The sequence below is a fragment of the Chanos chanos genome, chromosome 7, assembly GCF_902362185.1.
Source record: "Chanos chanos chromosome 7, fChaCha1.1, whole genome shotgun sequence".
In the NCBI taxonomy this organism is placed as follows: Eukaryota; Metazoa; Chordata; class Actinopteri; order Gonorynchiformes; family Chanidae; genus Chanos; species Chanos chanos.
This window is the reverse complement of record NC_044501.1, coordinates 12,569,481-12,584,069: the sequence shown is the minus strand read 5'-3', so window position 1 is coordinate 12,584,069 and position 14,589 is coordinate 12,569,481. Positions and strand designations below refer to the sequence as shown.

Genomic DNA, 14,589 nt, shown 5'->3' with positions numbered 1-14,589 from the left:
ACAAACAAAGTTTATAGCTCTTCCCAAAGGCCTCCTTTTTCATATAGATTTTAGTGAGTATGTTTAGCTGAAATGATAGTTAGTCATCTTTGGCTACCTACAGCCATCTTGTTTTACTGACATTAAATGTTATGGGTGTCTATATCAGGCCTGAGAAAAGTGATAAAGTATGGAATAATAAATGTGAACAAATTTCTTATACAAATAAAAAATAAAGTTTTCCCAGGGAGCATGCACACGGTCACATGCACTCACATCCATACAGAGGCACTTACACACATGTCTACACACACACACAAACACACGCACACACCTTCTGACAGTATGGTTACCTAAGCAGGTAGGACTATGTTGTGTGTCTCTGTTGTGTCTATCCTTTTTTTTTTTTTTATCAGTGTTTGGTATTAGTGAAGGCACAAATAGACCCAGCAGTTGTGTGAAAGCTTGGTGCTGAAGGCAGGAATAGGCCCCTGATGTGTTTGTGTGTCAGTAAATGGATTAGTAGCTCTCTGCAGCCTGCTGTGTATTTGGGTTTGCCTTTTCTCTGCACACACTGGCGGATAGGTGTAAATTGAAAAGCTGGTTTGTTAAGGCACATGCAAGTGTGTGTGTGTGTGTGTGTGCGTGTGTGTGTGTCTGTACATCTGTGGGGGTGTGTGTGTGAGAGTGTGTGTCTCTGTGTGTGTGTGTGTGTCTCTGTGTGTATGTGTCTGTGTGTATGTGTGTGTCTGTACGTCTGTGGGGGGTGTGAGTGTGTGTGTGTGTGTGTGTGTGTGCGTGTTTTAGACATGCCGAAGAGGGGAAATTTGGGAGCATTGTGTATTGTTTTACAGCGGCACCACAGATGAGTGTTAGGACGAGTAGAAGCAGTTTGAGACTCCAGGGCATCTCAGCGTGAGACTGTATGAGAAAAGATATGTAGTTTTCCATGCCATCTTAGAAACTGCTTAAAGTACCTCTCATAATGACGGTGATGGTGATGACAGTTATGATGATGACAACGACGACAACGATGATGTCAAAAGAATGATGACGTCGACGACGATCGCCAAAGAAGACGTTAACAGCGATAACGTTCGGGGACGACCACGTTACCGAGGACCATATTTACGATAAAAACGACGACGGCTTTGACGCTGAACAAACCAGCGTCGCCGTCTCCGTAATTCCTAACGGCGCAGTCGGCATGCGGGGATTTCACAGTGTTTGAACAGCCCGGCTGTACGTCTGCTCCGTCCCTAATGCTCCAGACAAGACCATAAACATCAGCTCATCCCAGATTACGCTCCGTATAGTCCAAACACCAAGGGAGATATGAACCCAGAGCTCGGCACACTCTCGGAACGATCGTTCTCCACGTTTAGCATCTGCTCCACAAGCACTATGCCATTAGGTATACTCTAACTGTCATTAGAGCGTTATAAACCCAAAACACGGGTATTAAAGCTTTACAGCACAAAACAGGCTTTTGAAAACGGGAAATGGCTAAATACTGTGGAAGAATGGCTAGTTAAAAAAAAAGATAAAACGCTTCTCTCAGATTTCGAAGCTGTTTTTTGATTTAGAGAGTCTTCACCGAGCGAAGTCAGTGAGCTTTTTCGCTGACAAAAAAAGAGAGATAGAGAGAGAGAGAGAGAGGGAGAGAGAGAGTTATTACATAGATAAATAAGCAGAAAGTCAGGCAACAAAACACAAGGCCAAAATGCATTTTCAGTCACTGAATTGCTGTGATATGAATTAGACGAATGGAACAGACGAATGGCCAAATGCATGCATGAATGAATGAATGAATGAATGAATGAATGTAGGAAGCCACTGATGCAGGTCTTGAAGAGTTTACTCAGGAGAATTTTTGAAGCTCATTGAGAATCAGTGGACAAGCAGTCCTATTAATAACAATTTCTAAAGTAATGAAATGATTCTTTGCTTATGTGTAAAACATAAAAGACTTTTTTATCAGGTGCTGCCTTCACTGTCTACCATTTCCTGGAAAAGAACCTTGAATAGAATAAAAAAGCTTTTAAACACACCAGGTGAAAGTTGTTTTAGAGTGGTTCTGCTGTGTGCCTTACAGATACAAAAGGGAAATGCAACTAAATGATATTTCAGCTTTTTCATTTACGTATATTCTAAACCTTTTTCCCCTGTCATCCTTTTTTTTTGGTTCAGCACTGTGTTAATTTTGTTTTTTGTTCGTCTCTCTCTCTCTCTCTCTCTCTCCCTCTCTCTTTTTTTCCCCCAGGAGGACTTCTTAGTGTTCCAGTTTCTCAGATGCCTCCTGGACCCAAGGTAAGAATAAAAGGCTGTGGTACCATCAGCATACATATATAAAATTGATGTTGTATCCAATGTAACTTAAGTATTTCACTATATACTAGAGACTGGCTTTAAAGAACCACATCCATATGCTTTATATGCCTGCTCACATCTCACGGGCTCTCGATCAGGGACTGTGTGTGTGTGGAGAGTGTGTGTGTGTGTGTGTGCATTTCACACGACTGAGTGACTGATTTAGATTGCGATCAATATTGGACAAAAAGACCGTGTTCATCAAGCAAAAGGTCTTCATGTTGCAATCCAGCATTGTTTTATTTCACACACACACACACACACACACACACACACTCACATACACTAAGAATGAATTTGCAATTTATAGCCTCCTCATTCACCTGAGACATTTTTTATTGATTGACAGTACATTCTCGATAAGAACGTGATTATAATTAGCTTTGGACATGGCGATGTAGGGACGTGATAGGCTTACATACAAACAGCCTTCATTGTTCAGTCGACGCGCCAGCGTCCCTCTCCTCTTCCCCCTTTATCACCCTCCCTGTCTGTCTACCTCTTCTTCTCTTCTTTTTTCTCTGTTTTTTTTTTTTCTCCCGCACTGCACTCATCAGCATCTAGCTTGTTAATTCTAAGTAGCTCTTTGATGCTGCGATTTCTAGCACTTTTACTCCAATTCCCTTCGGAGAGACAGAGGGAGGAGGGGAAAGCTTCGCTTAACACAGCGAAAGACTCTCCGCTGAACCCCCTCTTTATAATTGCCTGACTTCTCCAGAAACTTCAGAGGTTGAGAGACACTTCCGCACACACACAACAGCACACATTTACTCTGTCTCTCTCTCTCTCTCTCTCGCCCCCTCCCTCTCTCTCCCTCTCCCCCCCCCCCTCTCTGTCTCCCTCTCTCTCTCTCTCTCGCCCCCCCTTTTTTGTGTGTGTGTGTGTGTGTGAGAGTGTGTGTGTGTGTATGTCTTTCTCTATGTGTTCATATACTTGTGTTCATTTTTCCCACTTGTTTACACGGACATGCTGTTCTCTATCTGTGTATTTTACATGTCGGTACGGCCTCTCGCGCGTCAGCTTTCTGTGTTTGCCTCGCGAGCATCGACAAGCGCCTCTGACACGTTTCATACACGCTCGCGCGCTAACGCCGCCGCCGTCGGCGCCCGTCTAACGGCCTGAGCTTTTTGTCAGGGGCGGCATTGACTCCCTCTCTTTCCAATTACGTTCCCTCTCCTTTTTTCCCCGCGCCGTTATCTTCTCCTGTCATAACTCCACTCGTTTAGCAGAGCTCCGCTCTATCCATCACGTAGCGGCCCAGCCTGATTTAGATTGCGCTCTCAGCGGAGAGAAGAACGTATCCAGACAAGCGGATCTATCCGTCCAATCTGTGTGGGTTTCTCTCCGATATCACGACTCTTAATCTCGACCTTGTCCTGTAGGCTCCTTCACTCGTTTTTCTTATTCTTTTTTGTTTGTTTTTTTCTTTTTTTGCCGTAGAGTAAGCCTAATTTTTTTTCTCTCTCTTCGGTGGATGAGGAGACGGAGGGACGGTGAGCCCAGGATGCGTTCGCCGTCGTGTTTCTTTTGACGTGTCGGGTGTAGGGTCGATAAAACGTACGGGGGAAAAACGACGGTAACGCATCTCTTATGGTTCGTCGTTCCAAAAACGTCGCCTTCAGAAATTCTCCGTCGCAGGGCTGAGTGTTTTTTTGACGTTTCTGAGCTAAAGTCAAACGAGAGCAGAAACGTCCTGCGGTTTTTCCTCAACAGAAAAACCTTTATCTAAGAGTTAATTAATCTTGGCCTGATGTAAAATCAGATCTTTGCGCATCTGTCTTGCTGATATGGGTCTGCAGTTTTCCCCCCCAGTTTTAATATTATATTTGGTACTGGCATAGTGTGCAACCATGCGAGAGTGGTTATTTTTATGATTTCCCACTCAGTGACCTTGACCTTCTTATAAAGTTGTGTCCCATGTGCCCCACAAACACACACGCACGCACACACAAACATACACACACACACACATAAACACACACGCGTCACTGCTTGCCCACGGCACTCTGGACCCCCAGGGCCACACATCTGAGTCTGTTTTCACTTTCTCTGACCTATGGTGGCCTGTAGAGGACATACGCAAGCCCCGGGGACAAAACACATCATTTGTAAACCAACATTTGTGTATTTAAAACTGCTCTGAAAATTGAAGGAAAAGGCAACGTCTCTCAATGCAAGTTAACGGCATCTTTTCAGGGGAAATAACAGCTACTGCCAGGCCAGATACCAGAAAAGACCTCTTTTCTCTGTCCTATCTGCATCACTGATGTTTCTCTACAACACACCGGAGATTAATACCACCACGTTTTGGGTCACAGATCTAAAACCATGTTGTGTGATGATAAAACTAAAAGTCTTTGACAAAATGTTGATCATATTTGTAAAATTAGATCGACAGCTCAATGTGATACATCCCTACTTACGTTGAGTTGACATGAATCAAAAACAAAATCAGCAGAAATCTGGAATTTGGAATCATTTCTGAAATATTCACTTTATTTAGTAGATAAGTTGAATTTACTGTGCGGGACTGTCTGAGACAGCCATGTAATTGGATATAATGCCGTTCCAATTACTCTCAATTAATTACATTTATTACCATAATTAAGGAGGCCTAATGTGAGGAGTATGCATATTTGATCAGTATGCAAGAGGGATTCGGATGAAAGGCTGTAAAAGTGGGATGAAAACCAGACTGTTTTGCATAAAATAAATCATTGTTTTTTAACAGGATATTGTGAAATTATTGGCACCCATCTGTGTAGTATTCATTTTTTTTTCACCAGCTATATTGGACCGTTTTAAAAATAGCATAAATTTTCCTGTTTGTGGAAAAAGACTTAAAAAAAAAAAAAAAAACTCGTGCTGTTGTCATTAGTTGTATGAAGCGAACACCAGGTTTGAGTACGCTGTCAATCTCTCTGGTTAGAAAAGACAGTTTGTTTTCATTGTGTGTAAGGTGAATTTCTGAATAGAGGCTCTGCTCCATAATCCTCTGTGTTGTTTCCACCTCGCTGATAACACACTTCCTGTGCACTGTAATAACCTCCTCGTCCTGGTGAAATTTTAATCTCAATCATTCTTTCTCTCTCTTGTTTGACCGCTGCCATTTCTGTGGGATTGCTTTTCTACACCCCGTCTGTATTTGTCACTAATTTAGTGGCGCTATGTGAATCACCTAGACCCAAAGGAGTAATGAAATTATAGCTATATGCTTGTTTAGAATGTCCATACCGTGTAATTCAGTGTGAATTCTGTTTTACATATGGGAATCTTTTCTACGCGGTCCATCTTTTTCTATCTCTGCCGTGTCTTTGAGCAGTTTTCTGGATCCCAGTGAGCCAGCTGTTTGTTATGTTACACTGATTGCCTGCTGATTTCTAACTCTCTCTCTTTCTCTCTCTCTCTCTCTCTCTCATACTCTCTCTCTCTCTCTCTCTCTCTTCTGCTGTCTCGCTCTCTGTCTCTCCCTGCCCCTGATTCTCTCTCTCTGCCCTCTCCCCAGCTCCTCCAGGGAGAGTACACATCCACAGACTCAGCTGAGACTGGGGCCTGAGCTTCATGAGCTCTTAGTGGGCTTCCTCTGTCGCTTCAGCCCCCAGCAGGTCACCGACTTCCTGAAGGTCTCTCAGGACTACCGGCTGGAGGAGACCATTCAGGTAACAGCCAATGAGAGACCTCCGTGACTCCCTGACATCTGCATTTTCTGACACACACACACGCGCGCACACACACACACACACACACACACACACAGTGATTAGAGAGGGTTTAGGTACAAACTATTCAGATTGGTTGAAACAGTTTACTCTGCAATTTTCACTTTGCACTTCCGAAACACAAAACTGAGCAAGTGTAGTGTTTTTAAAAACAATGCGTGTCAAACTCTTTAAAAATACATACAACAGCCTTTGTAGTGAATAACTGAAGTGACGTGGACAGGTTACGCTGTGCAGTTTGATCATTTTCTTGTTTTTGGTGTGGGGTAGGAACGACTCTGCTTCTTCAAATGTTATATCGGTTGTTTCACAAGCAGTTGCCTAATGGAAAGTGTAATTAATTAGTAGAAAAATCAATACTTTTGATCAGCTCCTGTTTAGCATTCTGGACAAGACATGAACAAGTGTAGTGGCAAGTTTTTGGGGCCCAGTTTCGCAAGGAGGTCAGAGTGGAAGGAAAAAAGAAAGAGAGAGAGAGAGAGAGAGAGAGAGATGGAAGGAGGGAGGTGCAGAGGTCCACTGTGAGGAGGGGAAAATCAATAGTGTTTCCCAGGCAGTGGCAGCTGTTAAATATTTGATCAGGCTGGTTCAGCACCTGCTCTAGTTGAATGGATATGAAGCACACCTCTCTCTTTCTCTCTCTCTCTCTCTCTCTCTCTGTCTCTCTCTCCCTGCTCTACAGTAGTGCTTGTCCTTAACCGAGCCTGTCTACCTGTCATTTAACATGGATGTCGGGCAGTTTGCCAGCTGTCTGTGTTTCCGTCCGTCTGTCTGTATGTCTGTTTACCTGTCTTTCAGTCTCTGTGCTAACTGCTCTCTCGATCTCTAAAACTGATACATTTCTGACAGTGAGCAGACATGAGAAAAGTAACGCACTTCCGCTTCACCATGGGTACAGGCATATTTTAATGGACCTTAACACCCCTCTCCCTCTCTTAATTTGTTTTGACTTTTTTTTTCCCAGTCCTCGATTCGTTTTCTGTATCTTCTCTCTCTTCTTCGTTATCTCTCTCTCTCTCTCTCCCTCGCGTTAAAGATAGAAACTTTAACGATGTCACACACGCCTCCCACATCTAATTCTTAGACGTCGTTTATTGACTCTCCTGTCTGTCTGACATCACAAATCCCAGATTACGGAGCAGCATCGTCTCCACGAGGCCACGGCGTACCTGTTGGAGAAGAAGGGTGACGTACAGGGAGCTTTCGAGGTGCTGCTGGAGGTGAGAACACAAAACGTAACTTATCCAGAATGCACATCTTTTTAACTATCCCGTTCCACAGGACACCGTGTCCTTCTCAGACAGACCAAACAGACGTGACTGCCTTTAAGCAACCCACTGAATGTCTGCTCCAAGTCTGGGATTATTGGCTCAGGTTTAGGCTGAAATTGAAGGTGGTTGTGAACAGATTGCAATTGGTCACATTAAAAAAAACAACAACAACCAAAAAAAAACCAACACGTTGATTATAAGCTGTTGTCCAGGCACGGGTATAAGTGAAAAACCGTTTAATAGATATTTCACTTCAAAGATATGTGGAAAAGGAGCCATTGAATGTTAAATATGGAAAGTTCCAGAGAGTGACCATTATGTTTATGATTTTCAGCCATTACACCATTGCAACTGTTTGTTTGTATTTATAGGGTATTTTAAGTTCAATGCAGCAGTGGAATTTCAGTGAAAAAACCAGCAGTCACGAGAGTATGTGGAGTTTGTTGATCAGAAACCATGATCTGCTCTTGGGCTGTTTTCAGACCTTGAGGGAGAAACTGAGCATGCTCAGTGAAGAGAAGACTGATTCCGGCAAGGTCAGCCATGAGGAAGAGGGGGAAGCTTTGGAGGAAGATGAGGGCCCACTGCAGAGGGTGGAGTCAGCTCTCAGTGACATCATCTCCCTATGTCACAGGAGCTCACACAGCCTCAACCAGCAGCAGAGAGAGGTGTGTGTGTGTGTGTGTGTGTGTGTGTGTGTGTTTCAGAGTGTTCGTTCAGTGCAAGCTTGAGAGCCTTAGAGATCCCCTAACTGCTGAGTCTCTAGAAAAGTATTTATTAATTTATAAGCATAATGTACACTATTAATAACTCAGATCTCTCTCTCTTTCTCTCCCCCCCATCCCTCTCCCTCTATGTCTCTACCTCCCTCTCCTGCCTCCCCATCTTTCTCTCTCTCCCCCTCTCCTCCTCCTCTCCGCCTCTCTCTCTCTCTCTGTCTGTAAAGGCTCTGTGGTTTCCCCTTCTGGAAGCCATGATGTCACCACAGAAACTCCTCAAAGGCCCAAATGCCAAACACACATCAGAAGGTAAGAGACACTACTACACACGCTGCTTTCTCTGTCTCACTCTCTGTCTGTGTCTCTCTCTCACACACACACACACACACACACACACAGCGTAGCTCAAGGCTGAGTCTTGATTGGATTGGCTATCTGACGGAGCATTGATAAGCCCAGTGTAATTAGGAAGTGATTCGTGAGTGTGTAGGATTCTCCTCGCCTGATAACACATTCAATTAAATAATTAGGACCTGAAGCTAGAGGAGACCCTACACCCACACACTCATAACGCCACTCCCATTTCACACAGTGCCAGCCAAGTCCCAGCTCAGTTTTTCCTTTCGGAAACTCTAGAGCGTGTGTGTGTGTGTGTGTGCGTGCGGTTAAGTGAGGTATGTGATCAGTATAAAGGCTATCATAAATCTCTTACCTTTAGGAATACAGATAGGTTTGTGTGAGTGCAGTCTTTCAGAGGCAGTCTGCATAGCTTAAGAGATGACACAGTATCACACATCAGCAGTCCAGCTTCCCCATCAACAGGACACTCTCTCTGCTTCAGTCAACTCTCTTATAGTGGAATAGCAAATGTAATCGTCTCTCTCTCTCTCTTTCTCTCTCTGATTTTTTCTCTCTCTCTCTCTGATTCTCTCTCTCTCTCTCTCTCTCTTTCTCTCTCTCTCTCTCTCTCTCTGTAGCACTGAAAGAGTTGACCATGAAGGTATTAAACAGCATGTCCAGTTACATAGCTCTGCCTGCCATCATCCAGCGCATTCTACAGGTACGTGCATAAGCCCACAGTACGGACAGTCTGAATAACCACACAATAATAACTAACCCTGACCCTGACCCTGACCCTAACCCTAACCCTGACCATGGTGCCAGGCATGTGAAGAAACAGTGGTTCGTCTGTAATCCTGTTTCTGTTATCCCAAATGTACTCTTTCTCAAGATTGCGTAACTCTCTTAATGTAACTCGCGCTGGCATGTTTGAAGGGCTCACGTCATGTGCGTAAATTATAGTTATTATGTTTATGATTGTTATCGTAGCTGACACAAACTGTGGTCAAAGCTGACATTAGTGGTGTCGTGAAGGAGCCAGAATGAATAAAGGAGACAGGCATAGCTGCTGACATAAAGATGTGCAGTGAAAATTTGAATTTATGACATGGCCAGTCCATGGCAAGTGATATGTCATTTGGTGCATTGACACGCTCTCCTGATGGATGACAGAGTGCTTTCATAGTTTATGTCAGTTAATGTACATATCATGTATCAGTGTCTGGGGTGGTGTCGGGTGAGGAATTGGGGTCGAGGACAGTTTTTCGGAGCGAATTGTTTGGCCACTGAAGTGCCCTGTCTGTCTGCTTTGGAGTGTGTCAGGGGAGAATTTGATCCATCGGCTTGGACAAATGAGTTTCAGTACGAACTCAGAAAAAGCCATCTCTCTTATCAGTGCGGCCGATCTCTAATCCACATGCGCGCGTGCGCACGCACGCACACATGCTGTCTCTCTCTCTCTCTCTCTCTCTCTCTCTCTCTCACTCCCACTCTCTCTCTCTCTTTCTCACACTCTCTCTCTCTCTCCCCCTAACATGATGCTGAAACTCCATTTCACAGTTGCACGGTTCAGGTGTGTGTTGTTAAACAGAAGTGATGACGGCTGTCTACTGAAGGTGACTGCTAAATATGCTATTCAATACCCACTCCTGAACTAAAACCCCCAGACACACACACACACACACACACACACACGCTGTCTCGCTCTCATACATGCACTCACGCACGCGCACACACGCACACATGCGCGCACACGCACACACACATGCTGTCTCGCTCTCATACACGCACTCACACGCACGCGCACACATGCACGCGCACACACACACACACACACTATCTCGCTCTCATACACGCACGCACACACACACAGAATTTCCAGAGGTCGATATAAGCTCCTTAATCAATTCTTTAGGCAGAGGAAAGGCATTATCTGTTTCCATCTGCTCATATTTACAACCATCAGCATCTACGCATCGACCCGCCAGTTTATTCCAACCCGTGCCCCCGTGTTAGCCGACAAACGGAAAGCGCTTCGCAAAACCACTTATCGGTCCGAACCCGCCCGCCGCGCCTCATATAGATGTATATACCTTCCCAGATATTTGGACCGGTTTTTGAAACATGCTGTAATCTCATTACTGTTGCTGCTACAGCTGGTTGAGCAGTAAAGGAGCAGAGATGTTCTAGCCTTTGTGTCGCTGACATTTCCTGACATTTGTTCTCAAGATAAATGCAGCCCTGGCTTTTGAGAAAATAATTGGCGACGTTTTGTTCGCGGGGAATCTCATGAAAGCCTGCGGAGACCGCCTCCTGGAGACCCCGTACTGGGGCTTATATATTTATATTTACACATACATGTAATTTTCAATGGGCAATTAATCTGTATTTGATCTGAGGCTCAGGGGGAATTTTCAGAAGAGTTTGACTGAAGCCAAAGGCAGATATTTGGCCCATATTTTGCTGTCTTGAAGATCTAAGATTATAGGAAGGAGCATTTAAATGGAGATGGGTAATGAGCTAGCGTGTGGAAGGTTGTGGAAGTATACACAAGAGTTTTATAAGTAAATCTCTTCAACTGTAAAGAGTGTGTGATCTGTCATCAGTTGTACATTTGTGTTTTATTGACTTAGAAGGTGGTTCATTGAGTTCAATTGAGCTCAGATACGGGCAATTAGACACACACACACACACACACACAAGTGCACTGTTGGTTTGGTGCAGTTTCAAAAGCTGGCACTGATGTATTACATCAAGAATGTATGAGAATTCCGTTTCCCTCGGCAACCAAGACAAACCTCTCGCTGCCTTTAGTTGTTTTCCAGATCATTGTATGAATATGGAGGGAATTTTTCCTTTGTGTGTGTGTGTGTGTGTGTGTTTTTATATCCTGTTAATGTTCCTTTTCCTTCCAGTATTTGTCTTTCTGCTCTGCTTGGTGAAAATAAAGATCAATATATCAATGGCTATGACCTTTTGGATGGCTCCAGAGTACAGGCTGGACAAACAGACAGACTAGCCACATCTAAATTCATCTCATCTCAGCTCAGCTCTGCTGCGTTTTAAAGAGCAGATTACGTTTGGGAGCACTGAGTTGGAAAAATGCTCATTGTAACCAAAAGCGTTTTTTTCAAAATTAGCCATTTAGTTCCATTTTGTTCCTGAATGACTGGAATTGAAGCAGAGTGGATCACAGACATACTCAGCAGTGACTCATCTAATACTTTAATTTCCTTGCTCTTTGTTTGTGTGTGTGTGTGTGTGTGTATGCAAGTGAGTATGCGTGTATGTGCATGTGTGTGTGTGTGTGTGTGAATGTGTGCCTGTATGTCTGTGCCTGTATGTGTGTGTGTGTCTGTGCCTGTGTGTGTGTGTGTGTGTGTGTGTCTATGCCTGTGTGTGTGTCCGTATGTCTGTGCCTGTGTGTGTGTGTGTGTGTGTCTGTGCCTGTGTGTGTGTGTGTGTGTGTGTCTGTGCCTGTATGTATGTGTGTGTGTGTGCCTGTATGTCTGTGCCTGTATGTGTGTGTGTGTGTGTGTGTGTGTGTGTGTGTGTGGCCTCGGGTTATCTCCATGTGAAGCTGAGCCTTAGTGTTTCTAAGGGGCTGTGTTAAGGTACAAAGGACCAATAATTCTCTCCCAAACAGCGTCAGCCTGCGCCTCATCCTAACTGATGAGCCGCGATGCCCGTCAGACGGAATGCCACCACACGGGCGCTGCGACGCTTTTAATTCCAAATGTTAATCACGTTAACGAAAGAACTCTCGCCCAGGACACAAAAGGAAATGAACCCCTTAATGAACTGCCCCTCCCCCCTCCCTCTCTCTTTATCTCTGTCTCTCTCTCATTCTCTTTCTCTCTCTCTCTCATTCTCTCTCCTTTCCCTTCACTTTTCCCTCAAAATCTCTCACCCACATCTGAATTTAATTACTCTGAAGAGAGAGAGAGAGAGAGACTATGTTTTTTTGTTTTTTTTTTAAAAAAACACATTAGTGTTAGCGCACCTCTGGCAACATCTGCATTCTTGACAGTTAGCCTGTCAGTTTTTTTGTCATTTTTATCTCATCATGTCGTGCGCGTTTGTTCATAGATTACTAAATGCCAGAGGAATGGCTAAGAATTGCTATGATAAGCTACTAAAACATGGAAACCTGTGATTTAGAACTGAAATTTGGTTTTGAAGGATGTCCCTGTTGAATTGGTCCCCATTAATAAGTCCTTCAGAATTGGTCTAAATGAAACCATTCGGCTTCTCAACCACATCTCTTTGGTAGACTGATTATAAATAATATTTTGTAGACAGCTGCTTGGTTTTGCTTTGATAACCAGGCAATGAAATTTTCTTTATTTCTGTCTAACTGAAATGTTTATTAACTGTTGACCGTATAGCTCATGTTTTAAGAGGTGGGTTTGCTGGCGACTATTTGCAGAATGGAAAAAAGAAAATTGGATTGAATTGAATAGCCAACATATCAAAGAGGGATTTGTTAGCTAACCTCTCTGTGGGGTGGGCATCTTTCATTTCAAATCCTTCTTTTCAACACCACATGCACACAGGCACGCGCGCACACACACACACACACACACACACACGCGTTCCTTGTCAGTCAAGTTTTAATCAGTAACTCTGCTCCGGCCCTCTCATCCTGATGGCTTTATTAAGACTGTTTGTTTAGTCTGTGTTTCCTGTGCTGGCCTACATCAGCACAGCTGTCCTATCCAAACAGGATGGACGCCGACACGGGCCTGTTCTCACTGCAGGGGGCTGCAGACTGGGTGCGTGTGTGTATGTGCGTGCGTGTGTGTGTGTGTTTCTGTGTATTTGTCTGCGTGTGTGTGTGCGTGTGTGTGTGTGTCTGTGTATTTGTCTGCGTGTGTGTGCACGCGTGTGTGTGTTTGTTCCTGTGTTTCCATATGTGTGTGTCTGTGTGTATTTGAGTGTGTATGTATGTTTGGTCATGTGTGGTCTTATTAATGTGTGTGTGTGTGTGTGTATTTGTCTCTGTGTTTGCTTGTGTGTATGTGTCCACACACTCTGCCGAATGCTCAGATCATACCTCAGTGGAATATCTCAGTGGAAATTCGTTGTCTCTCTCTCTCTCTCTCTCTCTCTCTCTCTCTCTCTCTCTCTCTCTGGAGGTGGCCCCCTCTGCGCTCTGATGCTGTGTGTGTGTGCATAGAGAAATTACATTTTTACATTTCCAAAGAAGCAGATTATTCCTTCCTTCTTCTTTATGTCAGCATGTATGTTATGATACCATCATATATGTCATTTTTACATTTGAGTATGTTTGTTTTGCCAGCAGTCATCTATTATAGTGAAATGAGACTGGGTGGGGGACAGAGAGAGAGAGAGAGAGAGAGAGAGAGAGAGAGAGGAGATAAGAACCTTATTGTCACGGATGTTTGGGGCTGAAATTGCTTGCCCTTTGCCTCGTCTGTTTGATGGAGACATGTTTTCCATATCTGGACGCCATTACCTCTGGGAGATATCACAGTATGAGTCCATACACAGCAGCATCATAGACAAATATGGGCTGACTGACTATCTGTCCATTCATACATCCTGGTTTTTTCGTATGCGATACTAGTGCTCCATGCATGTGTGCTAACAGACAGTGTTAATAGGCCTGTGACCTGTCTGCTGGGCTTTGATCCTCATCTGTTTGGGAGGGAACTCCTGCTGTGAGCAAAATCACCCATATTTGTGTTACCGTGTGATTACAGAGCATGTTACTGGTGTGTGTGTATGTGTATGTGCGTGCGTGCGTGCGTGTGTGTGTGGGAGAGAGAGAGAGAGAGAATCAGTACAAACTGACATATCTGGCTCTCTATTTTTCAGTAAGAATCCTTTATGGAGTTCTTATTGTTGTCCGTATTTCTCTGTGTTTTTGTTGGTTTTAAATCCTCAGACATTGTTCCCTATTGTTTCTCTAAAGGAAGCATAAGTATTCGCCTCCCTGCATTATGTGTTATTTTCCAGGTAAACACCAATGACCAGAGTGCAGCTGGTGAACTGAATTGTTTTCTGTGTGTGTTTTCCTCTCAGGACCCTGTTTATGGGAAAGGCAAACTGTCAGAGATCCAGGGCCTCATACTGGGCATGCTGGAGACTTTCAATTACGAACAGGTAGGGGAGTGAGTGAGTGAGTGAGTGAGTGTGTGTGTGTGTGTGTGTGTGTGTGTGGTGTGT

At 44.1% G+C, this 14,589-nt stretch overlaps 1 protein-coding gene across 3 annotated transcripts in view; it reads left to right on the top strand.

Moving 5' to 3' along the window:
• Nucleotides 1–14,589, top strand: part of vps8 (VPS8 subunit of CORVET complex) — a 77,581-nt gene that overhangs the window by 35,975 nt on the left and 27,017 nt on the right. For 2 of the 3 annotated variants that reach the window (XM_030779990.1, XM_030779992.1), the window contains 7 exons: nucleotides 2,243–2,289; nucleotides 5,864–6,008; nucleotides 7,199–7,288; nucleotides 7,822–8,007; nucleotides 8,286–8,367; nucleotides 9,036–9,118; nucleotides 14,446–14,526. In XM_030779990.1, coding sequence (XP_030635850.1) covers nucleotides 2,243–2,289; nucleotides 5,864–6,008; nucleotides 7,199–7,288; nucleotides 7,822–8,007; nucleotides 8,286–8,367; nucleotides 9,036–9,118; nucleotides 14,446–14,526 — 714 coding nt within the window. Of the gene's footprint in view, nucleotides 1–2,242; nucleotides 2,290–5,854; nucleotides 6,009–7,198; nucleotides 7,289–7,821; nucleotides 8,008–8,285; nucleotides 8,368–9,035; nucleotides 9,119–14,445; nucleotides 14,527–14,589 lie in introns of all 3 variants that reach the window. The other variant, XM_030779989.1, reaches the window with a different exon arrangement.